This window comes from Siniperca chuatsi, linkage group LG21, assembly GCF_020085105.1.
Source record: "Siniperca chuatsi isolate FFG_IHB_CAS linkage group LG21, ASM2008510v1, whole genome shotgun sequence".
NCBI lineage: Eukaryota > Metazoa > Chordata > Actinopteri > Centrarchiformes > Sinipercidae > Siniperca > Siniperca chuatsi.
In genome coordinates, this window is record NC_058062.1 from 6,214,626 (window position 1) to 6,225,491 (window position 10,866).

Sequence of the window (10,866 nt, forward strand, 5' to 3'; positions counted from 1 at the left end):
ACTGGGACCCAGTTAAACCAAGCCGTGTTATTACAAATGGGATCCCTGCTGATAAATGTGTTGAGTAAACCCCATCAGAATGTCTTCTGATGGGGTTTATCATCCTTTGTGTGGCAATCACAACCTCGTCCACACACACACACACACACACATTTCGTCATTAATGCCAGAAATTTGTGCACCATGGAAATCTGCATCCTCTCACGTGCTTCCTGTCAAACGCTTCACCGTGTTAATTAGCCTTTAGGCCAAATGCAGATCACATGGCTCTAATCGTGTTTGTGTACTTGTGGGATAGAATAAGAGATTAAATCCACTAAATCTCAAACTTCATATTACAGTCGTGAGAAATGTAAGATGTAAATGTAACTAAAGTTTCAAAACGAAACTATCACCACTATATTATGAGCTTGTGTAATCATAACCTCTTGGAAACACCCACTAGCAGACAACAGTGAAAACATTTCTATCACCGCTCTCAGCCAATAGCATCGAGCGAGGTTTAAAGCTGTCGATGGCACGCGGTGTCTCCTCCACTTCCTGGTTGAAGATGGCGGATGAGAATGAGACAGCACCGATGCCGGAGAAAGAAGATGTAGAGGACCACGGACACTGCAGCGACTGTGAAAATGAAGAGCACCACTTTGATGATGGGTAAGAAGGCAGGCTTGGCAGCATAGCGGTGTAAAATATGTCACGTTGCTGTACCCTTTCGCAAAGCGAGTGCAAGCTAAAGTCTAAACGAGCAGTCGGGGATAGACAGCCATCACTGGAAGTTGTCCCGCCCAGTTGCTTTTACCCTATTGGTTAGAAGCGACACTTGGGTGCCAGTTCTTTAATATGATTGGCTTAGAGTGCGTTCTGTTCCTCATGTGGGCGGGCTTTAGCTTCTCTTACCTTCAGCTCTGATAGCAAGGCGTAGTAGTGGGGTAGAAAAGCCAAAGTACGTTTGAAAGCAAGTGATATAATAAAACACCACATTTACTGTCACTTATACAACCTGCACAAAAAAGTTCAATCTTATTTTAGTAAGTTGACAGTTCGATATATTATTCGCAGGCCGTTGTTGGCTGCCTGTAACTGTTGCAATTCATGGCAACCCCAGTTGACATTTAGCGAGTTAGCTTGCGTGCTAACATAGCTGTCAAACCCCTATTGTCTGTAAGTGGATCTCGGTGCAAACAGTAGCCAAATCAAAAGTGAAACAAGCAAAACCTGCGTGTTGTTACACATGCAGCTTGATAATGATACGTCTGCGCTTTTAATCCTCCTTTTAATCAAATAAATATCACCGATCCTAAATCAGCCTAGCTCTGAGTAGCTCTTACTTAAACCAGGCTTTAATGGAAATCCTACTTTGTCTGGCATTGGCTTCTGTTAATGTTTACCAAACGGTGCACAAACATGAAGGGAGCCTAGGCTTGCAAATATCAAGGCGTGTCCTACTCACTGCTAGTGTGTTTTAGCTTTTTGGGAGCAAATTGAGAGAAAATGCTGCAGTAAGGCAGTGGTTCCCAACCTTTTTGTGGCTTGTGACCCCTCATCACAAGTTATGGCCTTAGTGTGGTCATGAGCTGTGAACAGTTTGGCCACAGAGTGAATTTTCCTTCTCAAATTGTTTTTAATTGAAGGATTTTTAGAGGCCTGAAGAGGTGCAAGCATACCATATTTCAAGAGAAAAAAAAATTGAGAAAAGAATAAACATCATTTTGTTTCAAAATGACACACACTGCTGTAAGGGGAAAGTGATGACCCTACTTATGAGCTGAAGTGAAGCTTCACTGCTCTTGTCGAGCAACACATGTAACTCTGCTGCCCCCAACACACACACACACACACACACACACACACACACAGAAACAAAGCGTAGTTCTGGCTGTTAGCTGGTCAACTCTGTTGAAATGGAAGCCTGTGGAACAAACTATTGAATGTTTTGTTGTCCATTGTTCCAGTCAGTCACTGCCCTCTTGTACATACATATGTACACATGCATATATACCACATACTCTTCTTCCAGAGGTCATGTGATTCACCATCTGTGCTGGTGTTACAATTACAGGCCAGTGCTTGGCCTCTCTCCTCACTTGGACACTAATGAGATTATCTTCTGTAAGTATGCAGTCTCTGTCAGGCCAGAAAATGAGATAGCTGGGTGGGGGTGTGTGGCTCCTCAGGTTTTAAGACAATAAGGGGCTTTATGACACACAGACTGTGTTTGCAGGTCTACCTGTGTATGATGATTTATACTGTCCCTTATCCCTTTGCATATCTTGTATTGCTTGTACCATCACAAACAGCTGATCATCACAGGTGATGGAGAGGGGATACAGTCCATATGTTTCTAGTACTCTACCTTATTTGTGTCCTGCCAGTTTTTTTTTCTTGATGATAGACTGGTGTAGTTGTTTCGTTACCTGTCCCACAGCTACACATGACACTGTAAAAATAAACAAACAGCTATGTTAGCCTGTCACTGAGAAATGGTTTTCAAACTATGTCTAGATGAACATTTTCCAATTAACAGTGACTTTGTTTCAGTACTGAAATATGAAATGGTGTTGGAAATAAATAGCAGGGAGAATAACTTAAATTTTTTATGACTATGACAGGCTGATGAGATGGGTGTAATACAAAAGTGTGTGTATAATGTGGCTTTAATCATCCTGTGTTGAAAGCATATCCCAGATGGATATTTAAAATAATACATTTTGACCAGGAAATGGCTTTCCTCTGGGATAGTAGACTAATACGGATGCCTTCTATTTCTGTCCTGTTTCAGTGACAGGGGTCTGGGTGACGACAGTGGCGCTAAGAAGAAGAAAAAGAAGCAGAAAAAGAAGAAGAAATCTGGTGCTACAGAAGCAGTTCAGGACCCCCTTGCCAAGGCATGAATTCCCTCATTTTTGAAGTAACACTTTTTAAATTAAGTATTAAAGTAAGTAGGGTGAGATCACCTAAAATTAAAAAAGCAAATAAAAAATAGTCTAGTTCAGGTGTGATTTTTCCCAAAGTTTGGAGTTACAGTTCTACTACAAGGTGGTTCTCAAGTTAGGTCTGTAGATTATTATCGTCACTTAGTTTCTGGATTGTAGTGCTCATGGCTGAGTTGGGTATAAGCATACTGTTGTGGACTGCGGCATGCAGAGATTTGTACACTGTTAGCTCACAGTGCAGCACTCTGCTGATTAGACACTGCATGTTTACATCCACATCATTAAACGTCTTATCTACCTTGGCCTCACACCAAACCTGTTTAGATAGAAAATAATGATTTACTTGGGTGGATTGACCCTTTTTTAACAGTATTGATTTCTCTCTGTGCTGCTCTATCTATCTATCTATCTATCTATCTATCTATCCAGTAAAATTTATTTCATTATTTTTTTGCATTAATCTTGACTTTCCAAACAGGTGAATTCATTGCCAGCTGATAAGCTACAGGAGATTCAAAAGGCCATTGAACTGTTCTCTGTAGGCCAAGGCCCTGCCAAAACCATGGAGGAGGCAACTCGGAGGAGTTACCAGTTCTGGGACACACAGCCTGTGCCCAAGCTTGGTATGACATTTGTCTGGGCTTTCATTTCTGCTCTAAGACGTAAAACCCACCAACAAGTGAATGTCATGTATCGTGGGTTTCTGTGCTTCCTGTCAGAAACTGTTTTGTTTTCCTTCAGGGGAGACCGTGACATCGCATGGCTCCATTGAACCTGACAAAGACAACATTCGTGAGGAGCCTTACAGCCTCCCACAGGGCTTCAGCTGGGACACACTCGACTTGGGGAACCCTGCTGTGGTAAGAGAACGTATAAACACACACACTCAAAGCAGGAATGACACATTTAACTTTTAGTAACAATTTCCTGCTCTGTTTTGTTATAAAGATAGTTTTCATTTCAGTGCCAATCTGAACATGTCCTTCATTCATTGTTGTCCGCTCTTCAGTTGTGTGAATGCTGATGAATAATCACAGTAAAAAAAGTGCATCTGTTTTGTCAGAGTGCAGCTGAACTCTAATGCTGAGATCTACAAACTTGCTTTACAGTGAAAGTCCAAAAGGAAACAAAGGTGTAGCTTGCGTACTCAAACACATACTTATTGCCTAATTTTGATGTTGGCAAGATTCTTAATACCAAGAGGATAAGATAACATAATCTACAATAATATTTTTCATTTACAAATTTTGTTGATGTCTCATTTTAAGTGTGCATGTACAGCATGTGTATGATATAATTTGTACTGTTATAAATGCTTAAACAGTACAAGAATTGATGCAGAACAGGTGGGGTTGGCAGAGCAGAGTTTCATACATTTATAATAGGCACATATGCACATACACTATAGAAAATGATATCTGAACTGAAAGATTGTTTACTTTTTGGTAAATGTTTGCCTATGGTATCATTTTAAAGAATTTAACATTCCAATTTAATCTGTTTTCTGATCATGTTTCTTTTTTACATTACTCTCCTGTGTTTGTGAAGGTCATGATTTAATGTCATTTTCTGTCAAACCAGCTCAAGGAGCTTTACACACTTCTCAATGAGAATTATGTTGAAGATGATGACAACATGTTCCGATTTGACTACTCTCCCGAGTTCCTGCTCTGGTAATTCTTTTCAGAACTGATTTAAGCGCTAAAGCACACCCTCCAGTGTAATATTGTGATTATACAACAGTTGCCAACAAAATAAAAGCTATATTAAAGTGTATTCATATTGTGGGGCAATTTGCTCTCAAAATAAAACTTTTTGCTGTGTTATCTCTGTTTCCCTGGAAACACATGGGGTCTGACTAATAACAATGATTCACATCAGTAGAATCCTATGTATTGAAACCTAGTATACTACTCCGGCAAGTAGACCGACCCTTGATAACGACCTAGCAACAGAGACGATTTCTAGTCCCTGTTGAGTCAGCCAGCCAACTTGAGCTATTGCTTTTTAGAGATTGTGGGATTTCCCAAACTGTATAAATACCACACATATAAACACAAAACTGCCTTGCTAGCTCAGTCAGGTGATTGCAATACAGTAAACTGTTGCATTTGACGACTGACTTGTCTCTTTCTCAGGGCCCTGCGGCCCCCTGGTTGGTTGCCCCAGTGGCATTGTGGGGTGAGAGTTAACTCCAACCAGAAGCTGGTAGGCTTCATCAGTGCCATTCCTGCTTCCATCTGTATCTACGACATGTAAGTGAACACCCCAGTGTGGCATAGAAATATAAGGGATTGAATCAGTTACATATCATGCAGTTACATATCATGCTTCATGAAATAGGATGATTTACTTTTCTGTTTAATTATCTCACTCACTTCCACATTACATTCACTCAGTGGCCAGTTTATTAGGCTCACCTGTACAGTCTAATGGAATCCAATACAACTGTTCTCACAAAGTCTACTTTTATGATCCCTATAATGTTTTTTTTTTTTTTTTTTTTTTTTTTTTTTTTACACTGTCATAGAGGTGTTAATTCAATTATATTTTCAGCTTTGAGGTCATAGTTAGTGAACAGCAGAGCTGTTGTACTGAATTGCAGTACATTATACAGGTGTAACTAATAAAGTGGCCACAAATTGTTGGGATGGAAATACCTCATGCAGAATAAGTTGTGTAAAATATAGATCAGTCTTATAATTTACACTGAAATTACAATATAGCAATTTTTTCCAGTTTATAAAAACAGTGTGTGAATTGTGTTCTTCTGATATTAGAATCTTAAGGTTGTTTGTTGCAGAGTTGCTCACATAATGAATTGTTTTCCTTGATGTTTAGAGAAAAGAAAATGGTTGAGATCAATTTCCTCTGCGTTCACAAGAAGCTTCGCTCCAAACGAGTTGCTCCAGTTCTGATAAGAGAAATCACCAGACGCGTCAACCTCCAGGGTATCTTTCAGGCGGTTTACACTGCTGGAGTTGTACTGCCCAAACCTGTGGGCACATGCAGGTGGGATTGCTCTCCACATACTGTATGCACACACCCTTCTCTCTTGTTCTTTTACTGTGTCACTGAGTACTTACAAATCCAATTTTTTGCGCAGGTACTGGCATCGCTCTTTGAACCCACGCAAACTAATTGAGGTGAAGTTCTCCCACCTGAGCAGGAACATGACTATGCAGCGCACCATGAAGTTGTACCGTCTGCCTGAGGTCAATAAAAACACAAATTTGACAAACACAAATAGATTATGTCGCCATGCCACGCCTTTTTATTATTCTCCTCAACTGTCTTCTCTCCCTCAGGCTCCTAAGACTCAAGGTCTGCGGCCGATGACCAAGAAGGATGTGCCGGTGGTGCATCGCCTCCTCCGTGAGTACCTGAGCCAGTTCAACCTGGTGCCCGCCATGAACCAGGAAGAGGTAGAACACTGGCTGCTGCCCCGGGAGAATATTATCGACACTTACCTGGTGGAGGTACAAAATATTCCAGAGTATTTTTACCAGAAACATTTTTTTTAATAATTCTGTCTTAAACCATCCTTCTAGTGTGTAGTACACTGAGAGACTATATAAAAATTTATTTTGCTGTTGTCTTGATAGAATGATGGCAAGGTGACTGATTTCCTGAGTTTCTACACACTGCCCTCTACCATTATGAACCACCCTGTGCACCGCAGTCTAAAAGCAGCATACTCCTTCTACAACGTGCACACCACCACCCCCCTGCTCGACCTGATGTCTGATGCCCTCATCCTGGCCAAATCGGTGTGTGTTCCTCTTCAGTCCATGTGTGTGTGTTCTCTAAAATATTTACTCCCAGGGAACTAATGAGGTTGTTTTGTTTGCTTTTTTTCTTCTCATGTCTTTATCCAGAAAGGGTTTGATGTCTTCAATGCACTGGATCTAATGGAAAACAAGACTTTCTTGGAGAAGCTTAAGTTTGGCATCGGTGATGGGAATCTACAGTATTATCTGTACAATTGGAAGTGTCCCAGCATGGGGTCAGAAAAGGTACATTTTCTGGGACGACGACTTTTTATAATGGCAATAATATAACTTCAGAATATCTGCACTGAATTTAGTTTTGTCTTTACAGTTTCTCCTGCCTGCTATAGGCTGTAATATTAGTCATAAAATGTTGTATCAGATTGCGGGCTGCCGGGAGACGTTGCACACAAAAGGATTGCCCGAATTCTGTATCGAATTTTGCGTGAATTGTGTTCACAGGAGGCTGTTCAGTCCTTTTTGTGGCGTTTCAGTCAGCACCATCAGACTTGTAGCAAACACTGTCGCTACTGCTAGCTACAGCAGGCAGCTCATCGTCCAATAAAGGGCTTGGGTCAATTTTAGCAAAAAACGGAAGGAACTTGAATAAATTAATAATTTTTCATTGGTTAATCCTTCCATCCATTTTCTGCTGCTTATCCAGTTCCAGATTGCATTAATTAAATGTATTATATCATTAGGAATTATTGTTATATAATGCTGGGAAATACTGAGAAATATGTGATGATATAATAATAATAAATAATTCTATGCCCTGTCGTCCCTACTGGTTTTCCATCATGCTTTCATCCTTTGGCCGGTTTGACCATGAAATAAGTTTTAAAATTTGCATTCTATGTGGTATTAAAAAGGTCTTAAATGTAACTTGGTGAAACCTGCAGAAACCCTGTAACCTTAAATTTCACAAAAATCTGCTTGTAGCTGCTTCCTAATAGCTCCACTTTTTCTCTCTCAGGTTGGGTTGGTGCTGCAGTGACACCCTTTACGCCACACACAAGTGTTACCAACAGGCCAGGAGACGGCACCATCGCACTGACCACCTGGCAGATGGACTGACTTCCTGCTGCAGGAACGGAAAACCCACCACCCATTTTTACTTTTTGACCTTTTGAACTTTGACCTGCACTACCGCTGCCAGGCGTGGAGGCAGGGAGAGTCTTCCTGCTCTTCCTCCTCCTTCAATCACATGGACCTTAAGCCATTGTAGTCACCATCCCAAACAACTGTATTTCATCTGAGAGCTGTCTTGATTGTACCAAACACATATACACACAAGAACAGTTTGCACAGATACCAAACACTCATTGTTGGCATACCTACAAAACATACATGTAAATAATATCAAACATTACTGCGGATTATGCCCTAACACATACAGACTAGAAGCTGTTTTATTTTATTCCTGAGCGTTGGAAGTGCTTTTGCAATTAAAATAAATCTGTCATCCTTCAGTTTTAGAGATAAAAAAAAAAAAAAAAAAAAAAATCAAAATGATCAAAAAATATTTTAAAGAGGAAAAGGTTCAAATAGGTGAGGTAATAAATACCAAAAGTGGACACCAGATAAGGGCTTCTGTTAAGATTTCTCTTGTCATGCTTGACCCTGTGTCTTTTTTTTATTTTTCTCATCAAACCCTTTGTGTCATTATGGATTTGTTTCAGCACTGCTTGAAGAAGACGTTAATGCCAGAGTTGACATTCGTCTCCTGTTCTTCTCATCTGTATTAACTTTAATGACCCTCCTCCTCCTCCTCAGCTCACTGCACTAACAGAAGACTGATAACAATGGACTGTTGCAGAAAAAAAAAAAAATCAGAATGGTTGTGATTGCCACACAGAGGATGAAGACATTCTGATGGGGTTTACTCAACACATTTATCAGCAGGGATCCCATTTGTAATAACACGGCTTGGTTTAACTGGGTCCCAGTTTCAATGTCCACCATTATGGGCTCTCAGTAAGCACTTAGGTCGAAATGGGAAATCGAATGTTCTTGAGGGCACTTTTTTGAAGACTTTTTGAGCTCATTATGCTGACTTTGCTTGACGGAATCACATAAAGTCTTAAAATAGTCATAAACATTAATATAATAAAATATACCAACAAGAAAAGCTGAAAGATCTAGCAACAAGCGTACATGCACATGGCACCTACTGTGTTTAGTTCTTATAAAGGCATGATCATAGTTTGTTTTGTCTCGTTCGATGAAACGACATCACTAATATGCTTTTATAAGCTTCATTTAGAAAGTGACAAACACAATGTTATTAACCTAGATAATATGAAATATGAGCATTGCTGGTAGCATTTCACCTCAGTGCAGCTTTTAGAGCTCTACACGGATCATGCAGGTGACATCAGTTAAGGTGTGAGGGTGGATGTTGGAACCGGGCCCATGAACAGCAGTCTGGACTTCAGGACATTGTGCAGGGTGGGTGGGGATGATAATGACTGGGGAAATGCCCCACTTAAAGTGTTTCTTATGTAAAATGTTGGTTCTGTTTGCAAACTGATGTAAAAGAATAGTGGTTCTCATGGTGTTATGATGCAGGAAAAGACTGAAGACGCAGGTGAAGTTTTCTCTTCTTTTTTTTTGGAGCAAAAAAATAAAATCTAGAAGTTGCTGTGAGGTTTTTGCATGTTTTTTTTGTCAAAGGGGGATTTTATGTTCACAGAATTAAACAGTTCTTCAAATCAAGGCAGCAATTTACTAAATTGAAGTAAACCATTGGCAAAAAAATCTTAACTCAAGGTCCACTTGCTAGCTTTTTCAGTAGATTTAAACCGGATCTCACGGTCTTCCTCACTGGATGGTGTTTCTGCTGAGAAAGCTTTGGAAAAAGCGAGTAAGTGTGTTACGTAAACCGCTGTGACACAACAAACAGGTATCGCTGGTTTCCTGTGTATACAGTACAGCACTCCCACCACTAACAGTAATAATACTGAACTTTATCTATACAGCCCTTTCTGAAAGAAATAAACAGTTATTATCAAGATTTAGACATTTCAGGACTGTTATTGAACAAAACCAGGGATTTTAAAGTATAGAAAGCGGAATAGAATAAAGTAAAACTCCACTGAGTCAAATAAACAAATAAAACAGATTAAGATTTGTAAAAATACACTTAATAAGGCCCTGTTTTTAAGAGTTAGGTTTTAGAATAGATTTAAAGATGAAAACATGCAGAATCACTGAATGTGTGAAAGTCACGAGACCTTCATAGGACTATTCAACAGATAACTGCATTCAGTTGTAAGACAATGATGCATGAAAAATCATCAAACCTTTCAAATAAATCTGAACTATCTAGTGTTGGTCTAGATATGAATCAGGAAGAATCTGAGCGATCTGATTCATTCTAGATGATGATCTAGTTTGCATCTAGTATAAGTATTGAGCTACATAACAATCAACATTGACATACTTTACTCAATAGACATCAAAGATATAGAAACTTTAACTAAAATTGTACACAACATATCTCAATAATGACTTAGATTAAAAATCAGTATAAATGTCTTACCATAGTCATATGTCAGTACTATTTCATATATGTTCATAGTAGTTAGTACGTTGCAATACATTATATATAAATAATGACACTTTAGTGCATTAATATTTAGTACGTGGTATCGTAGAGATCTAATCTAAACTGACATCTTGTATAAATAGATAACATATCTGCTAAACTTGACATAGCATAACATATGCTGAAAAAGTATGTATAAAATCTTAAGACATTCTATTCAAAATGACCAAGCGTTAATATTTGCCAAATAAAATCCACTGTTGGAATAAGGATTACCTGTAAACATTAAATTTTCTAGCTAATAGCAAAGTCAAACTCAAAATAATTGCAAACTACTTAATAAAAATGCGCAAAAGAAAAAATTCAACTTACAAAAAACTTTAGAAAGAAACTTGTTAAATAATAGGCCAATAATACTAATTACTAACTTATTGTAAACTAATCTGAATTTTCCTTAATTGAAATATTCTTTTTGTAATTAATTTGAAATTCAAGTGAAAAATATTTATATCATACAATTAAATATAATAATTAAATTCATAAAATAATATATACTTAACTGTTCACATAAGTATTATTAAAATTAATGACTGAAATAATCACTCTTAATCAA

The 10,866-nt window shown here is 38.7% G+C and overlaps 1 protein-coding gene across 2 annotated transcripts; it reads left to right on the forward strand.

The window, feature by feature from the left end:
• Positions 1 to 493: 493 nt before the first annotated feature.
• Positions 494 to 9,352, forward strand: nmt1a (N-myristoyltransferase 1a). 2 transcript variants are annotated; one of them, XM_044182277.1, is made up of 12 exons: positions 494 to 654; positions 2,780 to 2,885; positions 3,412 to 3,556; positions 3,675 to 3,793; positions 4,515 to 4,606; positions 5,072 to 5,188; positions 5,775 to 5,945; positions 6,040 to 6,148; positions 6,242 to 6,412; positions 6,539 to 6,703; positions 6,812 to 6,949; positions 7,680 to 9,352. In XM_044182277.1, the coding sequence occupies exons 1-12, from the start codon at positions 515 to 517 to the stop codon at positions 7,698 to 7,700; spliced, it is 1,494 nt and encodes a 497-aa protein (XP_044038212.1). In that variant the 5' UTR covers positions 494 to 514; the 3' UTR covers positions 7,701 to 9,352. The 2 variants fall into 2 exon arrangements, with proteins under 2 accessions (XP_044038212.1, XP_044038211.1); XM_044182276.1 differs by having other exon boundaries at positions 6,040 to 6,412.
• The last annotated feature ends 1,514 nt before the right edge of the window (positions 9,353 to 10,866 follow it).